The sequence below is a fragment of the Abramis brama genome (assembly GCF_963993115.1).
Source record: "Abramis brama genome assembly, chromosome: 2".
Classification (NCBI taxonomy): domain Eukaryota; kingdom Metazoa; phylum Chordata; class Actinopteri; order Cypriniformes; family Leuciscidae; genus Abramis; species Abramis brama.
This window is the reverse complement of record NC_139964.1, coordinates 58,568,932-58,588,115: the sequence shown is the minus strand read 5'-3', so window position 1 is coordinate 58,588,115 and position 19,184 is coordinate 58,568,932. Positions and strand designations below refer to the sequence as shown.

At 36.2% G+C, this 19,184-nt stretch overlaps 1 protein-coding gene across 1 annotated transcript; it reads right to left on the bottom strand.

Annotated features, from left to right (window-relative positions):
• Positions 1-3,031: 3,031 nt before the first annotated feature.
• mttp (microsomal triglyceride transfer protein) lies at positions 3,032-17,455 on the bottom strand. The gene is made up of 18 exons (XM_084105854.1): positions 17,219-17,455; positions 15,927-16,114; positions 14,459-14,602; positions 14,233-14,340; positions 14,029-14,145; positions 13,814-13,953; positions 13,581-13,731; positions 13,125-13,282; positions 11,090-11,258; positions 10,800-10,907; positions 10,249-10,461; positions 9,953-10,164; positions 9,733-9,830; positions 8,706-8,827; positions 8,372-8,599; positions 7,036-7,160; positions 4,571-4,741; positions 3,032-4,471 (listed from the first exon to the last, which is right to left on the bottom strand). The coding sequence occupies exons 1-18, from the start codon at positions 17,277-17,279 to the stop codon at positions 4,324-4,326; spliced, it is 2,661 nt and encodes an 886-aa protein (XP_083961980.1). The 5' UTR covers positions 17,280-17,455; the 3' UTR covers positions 3,032-4,323.
• Positions 17,456-19,184: the final 1,729 nt, after the last annotated feature.

Here is a 19,184-nt window from a genome sequence, read left to right as displayed (position 1 = left end):
CGCATTGTTATTTTTGTCAGTGTTAAATATCTTTATTAATTTGATATTTAAATTAATTCCATAAAGATGATGATGCTTGGTTTAAATTTAATATATAATAATCACAAATTCAAACTAAACATTCTGTTCCATCATGAGAGTTGCTACCACTTAAGGCGAGACACTACAGTACAGAGACAAGTAGGCTACAGGAACTACTTAAAAACATTTATCTTTGTAAAATTATGGAGAAGTATTAGACGCATAAGTCTTTTATTAAATCAGAACACAAAAGGACACGTGCTTGATAAATTATAATACTTATTTGATATACTTAGTCATATGGTACTTATTTATGATACATTATTGCTATGCTGAAGAGTATTTTGAAAGTTTTTCTGAGTAAAGTATTTTAATGGCTCTTCATATTGGAACATGTACATCATTGCACTATTAAAATCACTTATACGTCTAGTTCCAGTAATGTTAATGGTGCACGAGTAACATTGGAGGAATCTATTGGCCCACTCAGCTGCCTTTTGTAAGGGCAGTTAAAAAGATCACCTATCCTTTGGATGTTCTGTTAAAGGTTGAGAGTTAAAAAACATGTGTTGCTGCCTTAAATTTTTAAGTACAGTCAACTTGGATTCAACAAGTCATTTCAACTTAAATTACATTAAATTGACTTAAAAATGTGTTGAATCTTGTATAACTTAGCATATGTTGTTATAACTTACTGATCATATAATTTTTACAGTGTGGGTGGCATTTGCACTGTATGCACTCAAAACAAATACACTTTAGAGGAAAATTCATGAAAGTTATGTGCTTTTAGGCTATATTTTGTAAAAAAAAAAAAAAATGAACACAATTTGTTCGTTAAAATGTGCTTCATGTGGTATCATCTAAAACTGTTTTTTATTAAAGTCAAAAATATGAAATTGATCTTTAAGGTAACAATTGGTGACAATTTAATAAGTAGGCTATAATTTAATGTGTCCACGCTCATTTCTGGCACTCGTCCTGAGAGAATACTCTTCAGATTTTATGATGGTGGTCACTATTCCCTCACGGATTTGATGTACCCTTTCTCACACCCTCGTGTAGTGCTGTTGACCTCAAAAGGCCTTAAATCTTCAACAGAAACAGATAGTTGTTGTGGGGCCCGTTTGATTTACACAGCTGGCGGAGGGTCATTTGACCTGATGCCAGCGTGCTAGGTAAGTTTTCCGTGAGCTCCTGAAACTTCACCCGCCAGAGGCATTAGCTCGAGCTGACAGTTTGTGCGTTTGTTTACGCGGTCGCCATGGCAGCAGCGCCAGTGACAGACACGCACGCTCAGCTGCTGTTCTCCGCGCGATAGGAATGTCCGCGAGAGCGCAGTTGTTGGTTCTCAGTTGCCAGCCGCCCCCAAGCGGAACTCCAAGTGTTATTCAAAACGTTTGACCTGCAAAAGTTCATAAGTGAGCTTTCGTAAAAAGCACTTATTATCTTTGTTGTGCACACTTATCTGCATTTCATTATAATTGAAGGTCAGATAAAAACGGAATGGGAGTTAGGCTATTAGTTTGTACTTTGGGCATCTACACTCAAAAATAAAGGCTCTTTATTGCCATTTATGAGCCCATAAAGAACCTTTAACATCCATAGAACCTTTCCATTGCATTTTGTATTAAAAGGTTCTTTAGATTTTTTAAATGTTCACACTACGAAAAAAAAAAGGTTATTTTAATAACTGTTCACTGAAAGGTTCTTTATGGAACCAAAATTGTTTCCTCTATGGTATTAAAAAAAAAAAAAAAAAAAAAAAAACATTTTGGAAACTTTATTTTTAAGAGTGTAAATGCTTAAAAAAATAATATATATATATTACGTTTATTCATCCAGAATGTACAACTAAATTTTCATATTTACATGGTTTTGTTGAATAACACACTGTCTCATACAGTGCAATGCCAGCATGGCCAATGTAGTCTTATGAAAAAGTATTTATTGTATAAACACCTGCTAATTGAGAAGTAATGGAATTCAATAAAAAATGATGAAAGTGCGTGAATTGGGAGATAGCTGATAGGTAAGCTGAGCTGAGGCCTGTTTAAAAAGGAGGCAAGTCCCTAAATATGTCCCACCTATACTGTTAAAGGTAGGGTAGGCAATTTTTGGAGTGGCTAGCAATAGCAAGCTAGCTTTGAAAGCATTAGATCCCACCCTCCCTTCAGAGCGTCTTTAAAGCCATGTCTCTCTTAAAAACACAGGAACGTCAACACACACAGCAGAGTTTGCATAGCGTCACAACGGCGTTAAACTTCCTCATGTCTCAAAGCACATAACATTACAATAATAATGAAAATAAACTACTTAAAGAGCACTGACTTGTACCACCTGACTGCTGCAGATTCATTTCACCGTTGGTAATATTGCCATTGAAAGGCATAAATTCGAGTCACGAACCGCTCCGAGTATAACGTCACAGGTTTCCATCTCTTCAAAATTACAGTTGTTATGGCGTGAACTCAGCATAAGCTTGTTGTTTTGGTTCAGGAGGAACTGTAAAAGGCGGCTGCTGTTTCTAACTCTGTATATGTATATTTAGGCTGATGGCTATCAGAATGTGAAGAGACTTTCAACCAGCCTTTGAAAGTCAAATCGCCTTTAACTTTCTGTTTCAGTAGATATAGAAAATTTCAGCTTTAGACAAGCTATTTATTTTTACTTTATACTTGTTCTATGTTCTCAGTACTATTAAAAAGATATGTCAACTTTACTTCTTTTTAGCAATCTGTCTACCATTCGCCAAAGTTTTATGTACTGTATAGTGCTGTACATAGATTTATTCAAAGCCATGTTTTAAAAAATAAATTCAGATATCCTGAAAAAAAAGAGCTATCAAGTTAATTAGTCTGCATTCATCCTAATTTTAGCTTAATGAAGCCTCGGTACACAATATATTCTATACAAAGGATTGACACTGTACATACTAATAGTTAAAGATCTATTCATTATTAAAAGTTACACTTTTAATGATCTAACACCAAAAATATGACAAAGAAAATCCAAAAAAAGACTTTATTCATGGTTGATTATCTTCCCATGTACAAGACTGCCATAAATATTCTCAAGAATGTAAACATCTGGTGTAATCATGGAAACCAGACAGCATGAACTGCCTGTGGAGGGATGAAGTGTGTCAGAAAGCCCTCTGATTAAATAAATAACACAGTAGCACCTCAAATACACAGTCCTGTTATAATGCTATAATGTTACAATTTATAAATATCTAACTTTTGCTTTTAGGGGTTGAATAATTCTTTCACATGATGAGAGTGCCATTGGTTATCCTGACAACATTTTTATACATTCCTTACATTTATAAAAATGGACAAAAAACATTAATTGAATTTGTGCTGATCATTCTTAAATGTATAAAACAGGGCTAGACTTATTGTAAGGACTTTAATATACTCTTAAAAATAAAGGTTCTTTATGCCAATAAATGGTTCAAATAACTTTTTTTTTTTTTTTTTTTAGTGCACAAAATGTCCTTTAGAGTGGAAAGGGTTTATTTAGATCAATAAAGGAATAGAAAATTCTGTCACTAATTACTCACCCTCATGTTGTTCCAAACCCGTAAGACTTTCGTTCACCTTCGGGACACAAATGAAGATATTTCTGTCCCTCCATTGACAGACTATGCAACTACCGCTTTGACGTTTCAAAAAATTCATAAAGAGATTGTAAAACTAATCCATTGAATTGATTTTCTTGATTTGATCGCTTTATATGATGAAGAAATTGAATTTAGGCTTTTATTCACAGATAGACATTCATCAACTCACACATTAGTTGTGGTAAACTGAAGCTCAAGCATCTCTACTTGACGTGCGTGAACCAATGAGGTCCTGTTTATGTTCGCTGATCAATGTTTTACGATCTCTTTATGGACTTTTTGAAGCGTGGAAGTGTTAGCTGTCAATGGAGGGACAGAAATCTCTCAGATTTCATCAAAAAGATTTTCTTAAGAAAGTCTTACAGGATTGGAACGGAGTAATAAATGACAGAATTTTCATTTTTAGGTGAACTACCCCTTTAAAATGCTCTTCACGGTAATAAAAAAATGGTTATTTTAAGAACCGTTTACTGAACGGTTCTTTGGCAAACCCAAAATGGTTCTTCTATGGCATCACTGCGCAAAACTCCTTTTGGAACCTTCATTTTTAAGTGTCCACATGTCCAACAGGTTTTAGCTCATACAGTCACAGCAAAAACATACTTGTACAGAGTGGTTGTCTGTGTGAAAACCTTTTACATTTGCTAGTTAAAGCATCCAGTGCGGTCCCAGCTGGTCTACCAGGCCTGCTCAAAGACTTTCTTGCACATGTTAGAGTTCTCCTGGTGTAGAGGAAACTCTGAGCCCGGCACCAGCTGATCTCTGCTCCTCTTTGAGGAGAATGTCTGTCCTGAAGGCAGCTTCTCCTGCTTGGACACCGACTCTCTAGAGTGCATCAGAAGCAAAACAGGTTAGTTGTGTTCATTTAACACATTTTAAAATGTTACATGATTGTAACCTAGAATCTGATATGTTGATAGATACCTGAAGGGGAAAGTGGTTTTGTCCATCTGCATGCAGACGAGGAAGGGGTACTCGGAGAACTGCACAGTAGTGATGAAGTCCAGTTTGGCTTCTGTCTCAAAACCTACTTCCACTCCAGCGCTGGCAAAGTCCATATCCACTGTCACGTTTCCAATGACGACCAGAGCTCCCCTGCACACAACGTCAATGATGAGTTTAGCAAGAACATTAAAAACTCTAAAGGCCTGCTCACACCAAGAACGATAACTATATTAGCGTCTACACCAACGAACGATAACGCTCTGTTTATGATAAGTGCGTGCTGCAGTTTTGCCGTTGTTTCTCAGTGCCGTTATTGTTATAGTTGTGGTGTGGACTCCGCTATATTTTTTTATATTTAGAATGGTTTTTAGAACTATATCTTTATCGTTATAGTTATCGTCCTTGGTGTGAACAAACTTTAAGAAACCTTAAAACTTCCTCCACTATTCTAAAAGCTTTCAGGGACAGTAATGCGTCTCTGTGCAGATTTTCTATTTTTATTAATTAATTAATTTAGAAAAAATAAATAAATTTGAACCAACATGCACAGTACAATTTTACAAATATGCACTTTCTTTGGTTCAGTCCCATTTACTCTCTTCCTAGTAGTTTGTTTGGCATGATGCATGTATATTCCTGATAGGAAACATAATAATAAACTTAAAATACATTTAAACTTATTTTTTAACTAAAACTAGAGCTATTAAGATAAATTATTTTCATTAACCGAAATAAAATAAAATATACATATTCGATTAAAAAAACAAAATTTTAAAAATAAGAAATCTTGCCTTGGCAGCTAACGGAAATAAAATATATTTTACATAAATATATATATATATATATGAAGAGTTCAGATGCAAAAGCCTCTAAGTGCCATATGAACTTTTCTTCTAGAATGATAATTTTTATCAATCTCATATATTTAAGTTCAGTAATTTCACTTAAATGACAATTAATAGGTAATCTTCATTGCCATTTAAGTGAAATTACTGAACTTAAATATACGAGATTGATAAAAATAATCATTCTAGAAGAAAATTTCAGATGGCACTTAGAGGCTTTTGCATCTGAACTCTTCATATATATATATATAAAGAAATGACAAAAACACAAAACAAAATGACTAAAACTTTAACTAAAATTAAAATGAAAACTGAAAATATGAATGCTATAAAATAACAACTAAATTATTATAGTTACAAAACTAGAGTTTCCCTTAGGGTCATGCCTTTGGATGTGCACAACTTGATTTTACTGTATCTCAGCTGTATTTTATGTCAGGATTTTCCACGTTTAACATCTCATTCTTCCTACAGCACTTGCCACAGCGAACAATTTGTGATAGAGACTTATTGCCTCGGTCTCTGCTGAGTCAGTTTTGGTGTTTGGGCTCACATATCACATGAGACAGTCTGGCTCCATGCTTTCAACCTCCACCTTAAATGATCTGTTGAACATGGCTGCCCGTGATGAGTGGGCTGATTGGAGGCATGCTAATCTTGTGCGCCCGAGAGAGCTGTGGTTTATTTCATTTCTAAACATAACCCGCTTGTGTCTGACTATGTGTGTCTGTGTGCGTAACTATCTTTCTATCGGTTTCCCCGCTTCAGTGTGCCCGCAAGCACATGTGTTTACGTATTAGGTTGTCTGTCTGTCAGTGAGTGTTTGTCTGTCTACTTGTGTGTGTGTGTGCTTTCAGAGAAGGTAAAGCTTGCCTCCCTGATCCATACACCTGCCCCTGCCTGTCCTGAGGGCTGGCAGATGTAGAAAAGCAGATGCCACCCAGAAATACCCATCATGAAACAAAGAACAGCAAACCCGCAGCACTAAATGTAAGGTAAAAAAAGAGACATTTCCTCATACAATAAGAACTTGGAGTATTTTGTCTTAAACAACATGGAATCAGTTCAAATGTGAAGATGATGAAATAACCGAAATCTTTCCCTGAGAGCATTTGGTTTCTCACAATCGATATCATAGCCTAATTTTACCCTCAACCTCTGATCTTTTACTCCTACCACAGCATCTTTCCATTGCCCTCATTTCCCGCCTGTCTCATTTTAGCCAGGTTGCCATTGCTTGCATCCACAAACTAACAGTAAGCAAGCAGGTGCAGTTGTGGCTAAAGATGTGGATTAGCATCGAATCTCTCTGAAGGATTAATGATGTTATAATAAGATGCACCGGCATCATATTTACTGCCAATCGAAAAACCGAGTGAAGAAAAATATCTGGCAATGGCTTCTAAGTAAGCAAAGTAAGTAGTTGATTTTATCAAAACCAACTTTGCATCCAAAGCAAACTAGGGTGAAATGTCTTACAGAAGGTCATCACGGGTTGTTGTCCCATGCGGGGTTCATTTTAATCCGAGCTCGGATCTTTATCTGAATGCACAACACTATATCCCATTCAAGGATGTAGTTTAAAAAGAAGAAGTTCACCTGTTGTTGACGCTCGTCTTAGACTCTCTGTACCATAAGCTGAACTCCATCCCTCCAGAGATATCGATGGCCAGACCGCCTTGGAACTCAGCACTGGCTCTTAGTCCAGACTGAAGAGGAATCACCTTCAAAGAAAGTGAGAAAGTACAAAAATATTACTTTAAGGCCCGGTTTCACAGACAGGGCTTAGATTGAGCCAGAATTAGGCCTAAGTTCAATTGGGACATTTAAGTGGCTTTTATAAATGTGCCTTAGACAAAAACATTACTGGTGTGCATCTTGAGGCAAAACAATTGCACTGACATATTTTAAGAAATACTTTCAGTTAAAACAGCTCAAACATGCATTTTAGTCCAGGACTAGTTTAAGCCTTGTCTATGAAACCGGGGGTTAGTAACATATTTTTATACATTAGAAAGAAATATATTTATATTGTGCATGTTTATAGTATGTTAAGATTTTTGAAAGACTTAACAAGGCATTTACTTTGATCACAGTAAAAACAGTAATATTGGGAAATATTATTGCAAATTTAAAAAAATGTTTTCTATTTTAATATATTTTAAAATGTTAAAATGTATTCCTGTAATGGCAAAGCTGAATTTTCAGCAGCATTACTCCAGTGTTTTCAGGGTAACGTGATCCTCCAGAAATAATTTTAAGAAATATTTCTTATTTGTATCAATGTTGAAGACATTTGTGGTGCCTAATATTTTTGTGGAAATCCTCTTCATTTTATTCAGTATTCTTTGATATATAGAAAGTTCAAAAGAATTTATTTGAAAGCATTTATTTGTAGCTCTCCTGTGGCTCAAACAGTGTAGAGCGTTGGCGCTTGCAACGCCAAGATCATCGATTCCCAGGGAAAGCAAGAACTGATAAGGATGTAAATGTGTACCTTGAAATGCAATGTAAGTCGCTTTGGATAAAAGCGTCTGCCAAAATGCATAAATAAAAATGTAAATTTATTTTAAATAGAAGTGTTCTGTAACAATGTAAAAGTCTTTACTATCACTTTAAATCTTACTGTCTCCAAATTCTTGAATTTAGTGTATATGTATATGTATATATATATATATATATGCAGGAAATTACACAGTTATAAAATAGGCACACTTTCAAACCACGCTAACTAAGTGTTTCAAATCATTTCCATCATTCACTTTCAGAATGCAGCACTGCCCCGTAATCTGTCCCACAAATGTCACACACTGCCCCCAGGCTGTCAGGCAATGCTAATTGATTGCAGAACATCTGCTGCATGTGTCAGATCTACTATGGCGTGTGATGAGTCAAGCGTCTCTTCTGCAAGTGCATATTAAGCTGAATGTCATACCTGTGAGTGGTCTGTCAGCAGAATAAGGCCCTTCACCACATTGATCGGATCTCCAGACATAGAGAACATCTTGGACATCAGGTCACTGTAGCCCTTGAAGAAGGTCACTGGGCGGAGCTGAACATCGAACAGAAGAGCAGACATTCCAGCAAAAGACTCCAGTTCTTCTTCTCCTTCATCCGCCGTGGCTGCAATTAGAGACTCTAGACCTTGTGCTTCAATTGTCACCTGAAAATCAGAATTCAGGCACAAAGCACAGGTGAATATCAACACACACAATGCATGTTAATGGCATATGCTGTACAACACAGTGTTATGGTAATGATGACAGTACCTGGAGGCCATGAAGGAGGGCACTGTTGCTCTGACCATAAATGTTCATGTTGCTTCTCCTCAATACGCCTGAGCCAGAGTACAGGATGTCCAAATTGTAGGTGCAAGTTACATCAGCAGTTCCTGTTGAAATAAATTATACATACTACAGACATTGCTACAAGACACAAACAAACATTAAATCATCTTACTGACCCCAAACTTTTAATCAGTAGTTTATATTAATATGTATATATAATGTAACTGAGGTATTTAATTATATATTTTGTTCAACTGTTTTATCACCCACCAGGCAAAATCCTTACATTATAGCTGCCTTTTAAAACAATAAACATGTTATTTTACTGAGGTTATTTCGTCTAAATAATGTTTTATAAAACACATTTTTATCATAGTGTGAAAGAATGTAATGAAATATCTTTTAGATTATATATTTGCAATACTAAGTACAAAAGATGTCACTGGGGTGGTACCATTTCAAAAGATACTAATATGTACCATTTAAGTACTAACTACTATGTACACTTTAGGTGTTAATATGTGCATTTAGGCCCGGTTTCACAGACAGGGCTTAGATTAAGCCAGGATTAGGGCTTAGTTAAATTAGGACATTTAAGTAGCTTTTGTAAATGTTCCTTAGAAAAAAAAACATTACTGGTGTGCATCTTGAGACAAAACAATTGCACTGACATATTTTAAGATATGTCAGTGCAAGTTGCTTTCAGCTAAAACATGGTCAATAAGTTATTTTATTAATAAAATATAATATATAATCAAATATAATAAATAATATTAATAAAATAATAAGTTAAAGACATGTATTTCAGTTTGGCAATAGCTTAAACCTTGACCGTGAAACCTTTTAGGGGTAAATAAATTACAAAGATGAAAGGGGAACACCTCAGTGACAGTTTTTGTACCTTTGTTTCTGAGAGTGATGCAGACTTTGTGTCAGGTATCATAATTATAATAGTGTCATAGATTTAAAGGTTTAAAGGTTAAGAGCGGGTATAGATGAGCTCACTTACGTGCCATGAAGCCTGAAAAAGCAGATGATGACCCAGCTTTCGAGAATCTGTCATAGTTGTGGGAAACCATGTCCTTCATCACTTGTTGTACCAATTTACTGTAAACCGGACATATGACTTTTATCACACAAGTGCCACACAGCGCCAGGCACAATCATTAAGAATAAAATATGTGTTCATTTAGAATTTGAAGAATGCGATTAGTAAACGTGAGACCCACCAGGACGGCATCTCGAAGCGCAATATGTCCTGGATTTTAGACAGCATGTATTTGTTCATCTCATGCGGCAGGTGTCCGATGGAGAGCAGAACGTTCTTCACTTCCATATAGGATGGACTACTGCTCATAATCACATCAGCTGCCACGGCACGAACGTTCTTCTCATAAATACGCTGGTTCTGATGGTATATGCGGTTCACTGTCTTTTTCACCTGTGGAAATAGAGTGTTAAATGTTTTGATAGATTTGTAGATTTGTGTCCCTCTAGATAGGCTGATGGGGGACTGATGATGTACCTCTGGTGTGATAAGATTAGGGTCGAATCTCTGCAGCGCTGTGATGGCAATGGTGCTGTACGCTCCCACCTCCGACTCAGCATATTTGGCAAGAAGAGGAACACTCTCCGGTAGAAGAGCGTTCTTCAATGCTAGCAGGTACATCTGAACCTCAGACTCCACCTGAGTGCTGTCAGGCCCTGCCAACAGCAGCTCTTTCACCTTAAGCACTGTCTGCACATCGAACACAAGACAAACGCACTCAGGCATTAAGATGCTGATTTAGATGTAGTTTATAATGCAAGCACGGTTTAATGTTTTAAATGTTGCAGAGAGTGCTATGTTGTTATTTGTATCAGAAAGCATAACCAAATTATTTTATATACTTAGATACTTTGATAGATAGATTAGATACTTAATACATTCATATATTTTTTGTCCACTTATATGAATCATATGTGAACAATCATGCGTATGTAGATTAAATTGCAATTTACAAATTTGAGTCATGACTCAATCAAATACTCCAATAGAAGTGAATATGAATAATATTCTGATGTGTGCGGACTCACCGGTAGTTCACATGCTCCTTTCAGACAGAGTTTCCTGAGCAGAGCTCCCATGATGATCACAACTGACTCCTTAATGTCTGAGCTGCCAATCTTTCCTTTAGACACATCCTAGATGGGAACAAAGATAGAATAATTTATGAAAATTGTGAACATTACATATAAGTATATATGTGTGTGTGTGTGTGTGTGTGTGTCTTAAAAACAATCTTTTTAAAGGTGATAGTCACAGTGAGGAGGCTCTAAATTCATATGTAAAGTCAGATATGAGAGCAATAATGCAGGTGTCTTACCAGCAGGGACTGAAGCATGGTCTCTGTCGGGTGGGAGGAAAAACCACATGCGTACAGAAAGCGCTCCTGTAGCACTAAACCTTCCTTCTTGCTGAAGTCCAGGAACTCCAGAATGGCTGAGAGAGAAGATGGAGTCTGAGCTGATGTGACTGCATCCACCAGCTGAGGCCTAGAAAGGTGAAACAATGTAAACTGGCAGTCTAAAACAAGCAGTAAAGAGGAAGGACAACAACAATGGCTGCTATTTTCTTAGTATATAGTGAAAGTGACATGTGAAGGCCATATGTAACCCTGGACCACAAAACCAGTCACATGGGTACATTTTTTGAAATTGAGATTTATACATCATATGAAAGCTGAATAAATAAGTTTTTTTGTTGATGTATGGTTTGTTAGGATAGGACAATATTTGGCCGAGATACAATTATTTGTAAATCTGGAATCTGAGAGTGCAAAAAAATCCAAACATTGAGAAAATCTCCTTTAAAGTTGTCCATTTATGTCCGTGATTGTGCTGCATTCACTCACAAAAATAAATGTTTTATATATTTACGGTAGGAAATTTTAAAATAACTTCATGGAACATGATCTTTACTTAATATCCTAATGATTTTTGGCATAAAAGAAAAATCGATAATTTTGACCCATACAATGTATTGTTGGCTGTTGCCACAAATATACCCGTGCGACTGGTTTTGTGGTCCAGGGTCACATATGATAACCCATATTTGGAATTTATCCTCTGCATTTAACCCATCCAAATTAGTGCATACACATTAGGAGTACTGAGTAGGGATGACACACTGCAAGAATCGAACCAGCAGCCTTAGGGTTACCACTCTGACTCTCTAACCATTAGGCAACAACTGTAGCCATGATCATTGCTTCAGTGTCACATGATCCTTCAGAAATCATTCTTAATATGCTGATAACTCTGCATCTCAGGTATCGTTAGGAATAGCCATTTACCCAGCTACCAAACTAAATATGTTCTAATAACGTTTTGCCTAATGTTCTCTGAACGTTCAAAACGTACAGTTTTTTGAATGTTTTAAAAACGTTTCTTGGTTATGCGAATGCTTTACGAAAACATTCCATTTTATCATTTCGTGAACATTAAGAGAACTTTACTTTTGAATGTTCAATATACATTCTGAAACCAACAGTAATATTTTTAAAAAGTTAGACGAACATCCAACTAAAAACTTTTAGAAAAAACATTCCGTAAATGTATAAATAATGTTTTTGTGCTAATGTTTTGAAAATGTTATTAAAGATCAGGTTACTTTGAACAAATGTTCCATTAATGTTACTGCAAGAACCTTGCCAGAATGTTCTGAGAACGTTCCCTGTAGGGAAATATTCATGTAAATATGATTTAGTAAGAAATTACTAAAAGTACGCCGCTAACTATAATTTCAATAACGTGACAGTAGTTCAGCTGTTTTGAAAATAGTGTAGCTTTTCCAGTAACAAGACTTTTTCTACAAGTAGAAAAAGAATGCTTCATCTTTACAGTTTTACAGCCAAGCAAACCGAGGTTAAAGTCAAACGTGAATCTGATTTGTTTTGGTGAATCGGTTCTTTTGTTCATTGTTCAAAAAAAGAAAGAAACAATTCACTGATTCGAGTCTTTGCGCACAGAAGTCCACACATGAGTACATGAGTATGAGAGTTGTGCAGGCTGATGACTTTGAGAGAATGAGGTGTTTACTGTTTAGCGTCCTAGTTAGTGCACTCGTCTCACATGCCAGCGATCTGGGTTCGAGACCGAATCGGAGCAGGGAGGTTGGATTGGAGGGTGAGCTTAGTAGGCGGAGCAATGAAGAGAGGTCTGTTTGTTTGGGTTGATTAAATGTCAAAAATGTTCAGCAACGACTTTGAGAAATAACATACTGCACCTTTAATGGACACACGCACATAACGGCCATTGTAAGTCCACAAGACTGCAAGTGCACATGAAGTGTGCCATTTGGGACAGGGCCTTGGTGTATAAATTATAAAGAGGAAAATACAATGAGGAGTTTGGTCTTACAGTGCAGTCTTGCTGCAGTTGCGCAGTACTGTGAGGATCTCTGCCTTGCTGGCTTTGCGCAGGCTGTGTAAGAGCGTGAGGAAGCTTCTCGGGGCTTCTGCTTTAGAGAGCGAGTCCGGCTCCAGCTGAGACCTCACCGCCTTCCATGTGTCCATCAGCTATTGTACACCAAAACAACGCAATGCACGATTAGTATGAACACTAAAACAGATTTCACACATTTCTGTCTGTTTTTATACAGAACATCACAGTTAAAGGAATAGTTCAACAAAAATGAAAACTATCATTATTTACCCAGCCCAAAATCTATGACTTTCTTGCTTCCAGGGAACACAAAAAGATCTGCGACAGCAAAATGTCTCCTTTTTGTGTGCAAGAAAATCATAAGGAATAACATACAAGCTGATAAAATGATGACAACACCAGATTTACAAGCATAAACACATAGTTGCTCACATTGGGGCATCCCTTGCACTTGGCTTTAACTTTCTCCACTATGACTCCAACAGACATGAGCTTGTCATCCAGGGACTTCACCACACCTGCGACATCTTTACCCGCCGCTTCTGCTGGCCCTACCTCAATCTTTTTAAGCGTCAATGACTGCCTGAGGGAAATGAGAAGATGCTTTAATTTCATCCATTTATTACGTTGATCATGCATGATAGGTTTTCTCATGTCTTTGGTACCTGGACAGGACTTTAGTTGCAGCTGTATGACGAGCATTGATGGACAAAATGTGTGTTTCTTCAGTATCGGCAGACTTAATGATGCCATTCTCCAGAGCGATTACTGTTTCGGAAGCAGACTTCCCACTGACACCCAATACCTGGAAGAGCGGAGAGGAAAGGTGAAAAAGTGCTGGGAATGGTGTATAAATGAGGTAAGATGAGTTTTTTCTTACTGGGCTGTGAGTGGTGAATCCCGTCTCTTGCGTTTTGCAGGTATCTAAGTGTTTTGTACGGATCACCTGATGTTTGGTAGCCTTGTACTCAACTAAGCATTTCCCTGAAGCATCAGCCTGCGGATTATGGAGAAAGTATTTTAACAAAGAAAAAAGTACACACTTTTCACACTTCAGTGGAGAATTTTAATTGTCAGACTGTACCTCCATCATCTTCCCGGACTTAAGCTGCATCATTAGCATACTGGCCACACCCCTCTTCAAGTTTTTGATGGTAGCAGGCTCCGCCTTATGGGCATACAGGCTTCTGATCTAAGTAAGCAAGAAAAATCACACAAAAAAATCAAATCACTATGGAAAATATTTAAAAGTTCAAAACTAAAACGGATATGAAACACATTTTAATGACATAATGAAGTGTGTTTGTTACCTTGCCCATCTTCCACAGCACCAAGAAGGGCCTCTGAAGTGCCTCAAGCCTGACTTTACCCAGAATGCTTTCTGCTGAGCTGCCGTGAAAGATGTTGTTTTTGCGGGAGTGCTTTCCAGCACTTTCAACTTGAACATTTGAAATCTGAGGATAGGATAGGAGAATGTGATGTGCACCAATAGTATTACCGTTAGCTAAAACTAAAACCATTAAAAAAAAAACATTTTTACTATCTGAAATAAAATATTAAAAAAACACCTTAAACTCATTTTATTTCAACTAGTTGACATGGCAACATTTAATAATAAGAACCTTGAAGTAGTCTACTAAAATAACTAAAACTAAAAACAAGAACTATATAGATAGACATATTTTCGCATTACAGTTGATATTTTTTTTTTATATCACTTTTACTCAGGACATGCTAGCTGGCAACAAAGGATTCCATTCATTATGCTAAGCTAAGCTAGCGCCGACCCTGTCAAACTAAAACAATGCATGCACTGAGACAAAAATGCATTTGCCCACCTATCTAAATGTAGGAAAGAAGGTGAATAAGCCCTATTTCAAAAAACGGTGGAGTGTTCCTTTAAACACTGCATTATTAATGCCAGGCCAGTAGTTGGCGATGTCATTTTTTAAAGGAACATAACCTATGCCTATTTGCACCTATATAGACTGTAATAGGCATGCGCATGATGTCACCATTCTCACAAATTCGCCTTTTTGTAGTTTTGGAGACGATAAAGTTTTCAAAATTTTGTGATTTCAAGCCCCCAAAACGCAGTTGTTGTGTAAATGAACAGCCAAAACCCAAGTTTTCCGTTATTAGTTGAAACCGATGTCATGTAAACGGCTCCACAAATAACATTGATTTGCACATACCCTTTTGAAAAATAAGTACATTTTAGCATTCAAACACTGCAGTTCATTTGCAATTAAATTTAAACGCATTACAGTTTACATTTATATTAAACATAATTAGTTGAACTTAAGAGTCCTTTCTTGTCTTGCTTATGTAGAACTTAAGTACATCTTTATATGTAATTTCATAATTCTACTGTCTTTGAAATATGGTTTAAAATGTAAAGTAAAATTTTTAAATATTTGTAATGATGAAGCTGCAAATTAGTACATTTAAAATGAACTTTAAATGTAATATTGAGTAACAAACTAGTTTAAATTATAATCAAGTTAAAATATTAGTCAGCAAGGCAAAATATTATTAAAATAATGATTTAAAATGTACTTTTTAAAAGTGTTAAGACACATAAAAGTGTACTCTCTTTAAGTGCACTCAAGTGTCCTTTTTAAATTAATATTATATTATCTGCAACTACAAATTTTTTCAAATATTCTTAAGATTTTAAGTACACTACAAGTGCACAATCAATACATTTAAGCACACTTCTATTTCACAAGGGTATGCAATCAAAAAAGTATCAATAAAGTACTTTCTCCTCTTTACCTGCACTTGAAGTAGCTGTTCATCCTTGATCTCTGAGTTCCTCCAGACGAGGCTGATGTCCACATCACTGCTGATCCTGAATCCAGCATTCCCCCTAGTGGATCCCGCCGGCCTGTTCAGCCCGACCTCAGCACTGTAGCTGTATCTGTAGAGTTTGTCATTATCTAGCCGAGGTCCAGCACTCGCACCTGAAAAAACACAAAAATGTCATGCTGTGACACATTCTAGAGCTTCAGCATGTAAGACACAGCTGGACTAGAACAAGGGAGGAATGTGAAAGGAGAGAAGCAGGAAGTGGACTGGACATCTCATACACAGCTTTAAACCCAGTAATGGATGGGGATCTGAATTAAATCGTAGGTTTTGTGCTCCACACCACAGCGTTTACATCCACATGCTCATTTGATTTGGTCAAGAGAAAGCAACAGGCAAACCGGAGGCACTCCAGAGGAAGTTCATATAGCCTTTCGCAGAAAAGTCCTATCTGTAATTGTAGGTGGGTCTCAGATAACAGTGTGAGCTAATAATCCTCAATTATCTGTAATCCTCATTTATTTGGATGATATTCTTTACATAACCTTTTTTTTGTGATGCAACTTCATTTCTTTTTGTCTTAGTCAGAAGTCAGAATCATATATTCAATGTAAAGTTTGTGCAAAATCAAGATACTTTGTGATGTTAAAGGGGCAAAAACACTGAACAAATCAAAATGTGTCAAACACATTTAATGCAATTTAATGCTCAAATGAATGCTGAATATGTGGTTTTAGGATTGTTGATTCATGAAGTGATTGATAAACAGTAGTCTCTCTAAAACGAGACCGTTGTCCTCTCTGCCAACAGTTCAGTCCTGTCCTGAAAACACTGACGTGTCACATTCAGATTGCATCACATCTTCTGATATAGAGATTATGCCCTGATTTTACCATCTAAAACAACTAAATGTTTTTATTTAGTACATTTATGTATTTTTTTATTTAAACACACAAAAAAGGGTTTCAGTAATGATGCTGATATATGGATGAGTCTACTTGCAAAGATTAGATGAATCTGGGCACAGAATGAATGAAAGGTGTGACTAACCACAACTCAAGATTAATATTCCAGAGACCTCATGTGAACTGGCTAAACCCTTAAATCGATGTAATAGGCTATTAAAAGTAATTTAAATCTTAAATTTGAAAATATGAGAATATTAGTTAGCTTTAAACAAGCAAACCAACAGGAACATGCAGCCTAATGTAAATGTGTTTATATATATATATCTTTAGACTTAAAAAAAAATCGCTTACCAAGAGATGAGGTACTTAGAAAGGAGGTCACACACAGTAAGAGTCCAGCAAGCCGCAGCATGGTTGGCTCGCTCGGTAGAGGTCTGCGGGCCAGAGAAAGGATGGGTGCCTGATTCCTTCAGCTCTCTATAGTGTTTATCTGGATACGAGGGGCAGACTCCAAACTCCACGCTCCGGTACTAAGTACGAGATAACGGCTAATAATTAACCGGCAGAGCTCACTGTGATTTGGTGAATGAACGCTCCTCAGAGACGAGGTTTGATTTTTATAGTTGGGTCCCTCCGTAGGGCGCATCAATCAGCGCTCATTGACCGCGAATGCAGTGGTGTGAATTGGGAGTTTCTGTCTCATTCATAATGATCAAACGCTAAGGACAGGATTAGGTCATTTGTTTTGTTTTACTGAATCACATTCTTTTTATATTACACTGAACAAATAATGAATGTTCAAAGTTAAAACGACTTTAACCCAGACTGAAACACTTAAAATGCAGTCGTTTCAGACATTTTTGAAAAACGTTTATCACAAAAAAGTTGTGTTTTCACAACTGTTTTCAACATTGATAACAATAAGAAATGTTTCTTGAGCAGTAAATCAGCTTTTAGATATAAGAACTTAAGATATAAGAGATTATATGCCTATATGAGATCATGATGTGTGTTTGGCCAACCAATAAGAAATTGGATCCATTATGTGGATGATGTGGTCGATGATCTTTGATGCATGGTATGATTGTCCGTACGTACCCATTTATACACAGTGATATGCTTCTGTCAGAGAGTTCATTTTACAGTAGTACCTTTTACCTAGATTGCAGCTATATTATCTGATCACAGCACAACTGTCACATACCATTTTATGTCATACTGTACTCTACTGTAGAAGAGGAATTCCTTATTTCCTAATATGGCCTTTAGAGCTGAAGAATGATATTTGAGGTCTCGTGCTCATCAGAAAACACACTGAAACTGCTGCAGGCAAGACAGAAAGAACTTTTGATTGAATCAGCTGTGATTACAAGAATCAAATACAATCAGCATCATACATAGCTTGTAAAGAAAGCACTGTCAGGAACAGGAAGTGATCAGATTAGTATGAGTAATAGTTCCTCACCTGTATTGGAGTAGGTTAACCTAATAATTACTAGTCAGCACTTAAAGATGTTTTACACAAACATTTAGTATTTAGTTCCATATACTGTGAATGTGTTAAAAAGTGTTTTTTTGTTATTATTGATACCATAAATGAACATAGGCTAATGAATAATTAAAAATGTATACTATATATATATATATATATATATATATATATTATATATATATATATATATATGAAGAGTTCAGATGCAAAAGCCTCTAAGTGCCATCTGAAATTTTCTTCTAGAATGATCATTTTTATCAAGCTTGTATATTTAAGTTCAATAATTTCACTTAAATGCCAATGCAAATTACCTATTAATTGTCATTTAAGTGAAATTACTGAACTTAAATATACGAGCTTTATAAAAATTATCATTCTAGAAGAAAATTTCAGATGGCACTTAGAGGCTTTTGCATCTGAACTCTTCATATATATTCCTTGCTAAAAGAAAAAAAAAACAGCAATAGTTCTGAGACAGCAAAGTATCACATCACCACCTTTTGGCCTTGGTTGTAAATCACAGTATACTACAAGCTCATTTAAACAGTTGATCTTAAGGTATAACATTTCTCATTTAGTAGCTATATAATAATATCTGTGTTTTCCATTATTGCAACCATGAAAAGGCCTTGAGAAAACAATTGGTCTCAGTTCAGTTTACATTGATGTTTCTTTAAGTGCAGCTGTGTTGCCATTTCTTTGTCTGTTGGTTCTGTTTTCCACTGTTGAAGAAGAGCTTCAAGCCAGCAGAACAAAGTTTTACCACAGCTATTATAAACATAATACTTGTAATCATTAACTTTCTAATGATCATTTTGATAACCT

What these genes read in the sequence shown, in the direction of transcription:
- mttp (XM_084105854.1), bottom strand. Translation starts at nt 17,279, where the DNA reads ATGCTGCGGCTTGCTGGACTCTTACTGTGTGTGACCTCCTTTCTAAGT. An exon ending in AACTGCAGCAAGACTGCACT is followed by an intron (nt 11,259 to 13,124) that starts GTAAGACCAAAC and finishes TCACCTTTCTAG; the next exon opens with GCCTCAGCTGGTGGATGCAG. An exon ending in TGCTGACAGACCACTCACAG is followed by an intron (nt 7,161 to 8,371) that starts GTATGACATTCA and finishes CTTTCTTTGAAG; the next exon opens with GTGATTCCTCTTCAGTCTGG.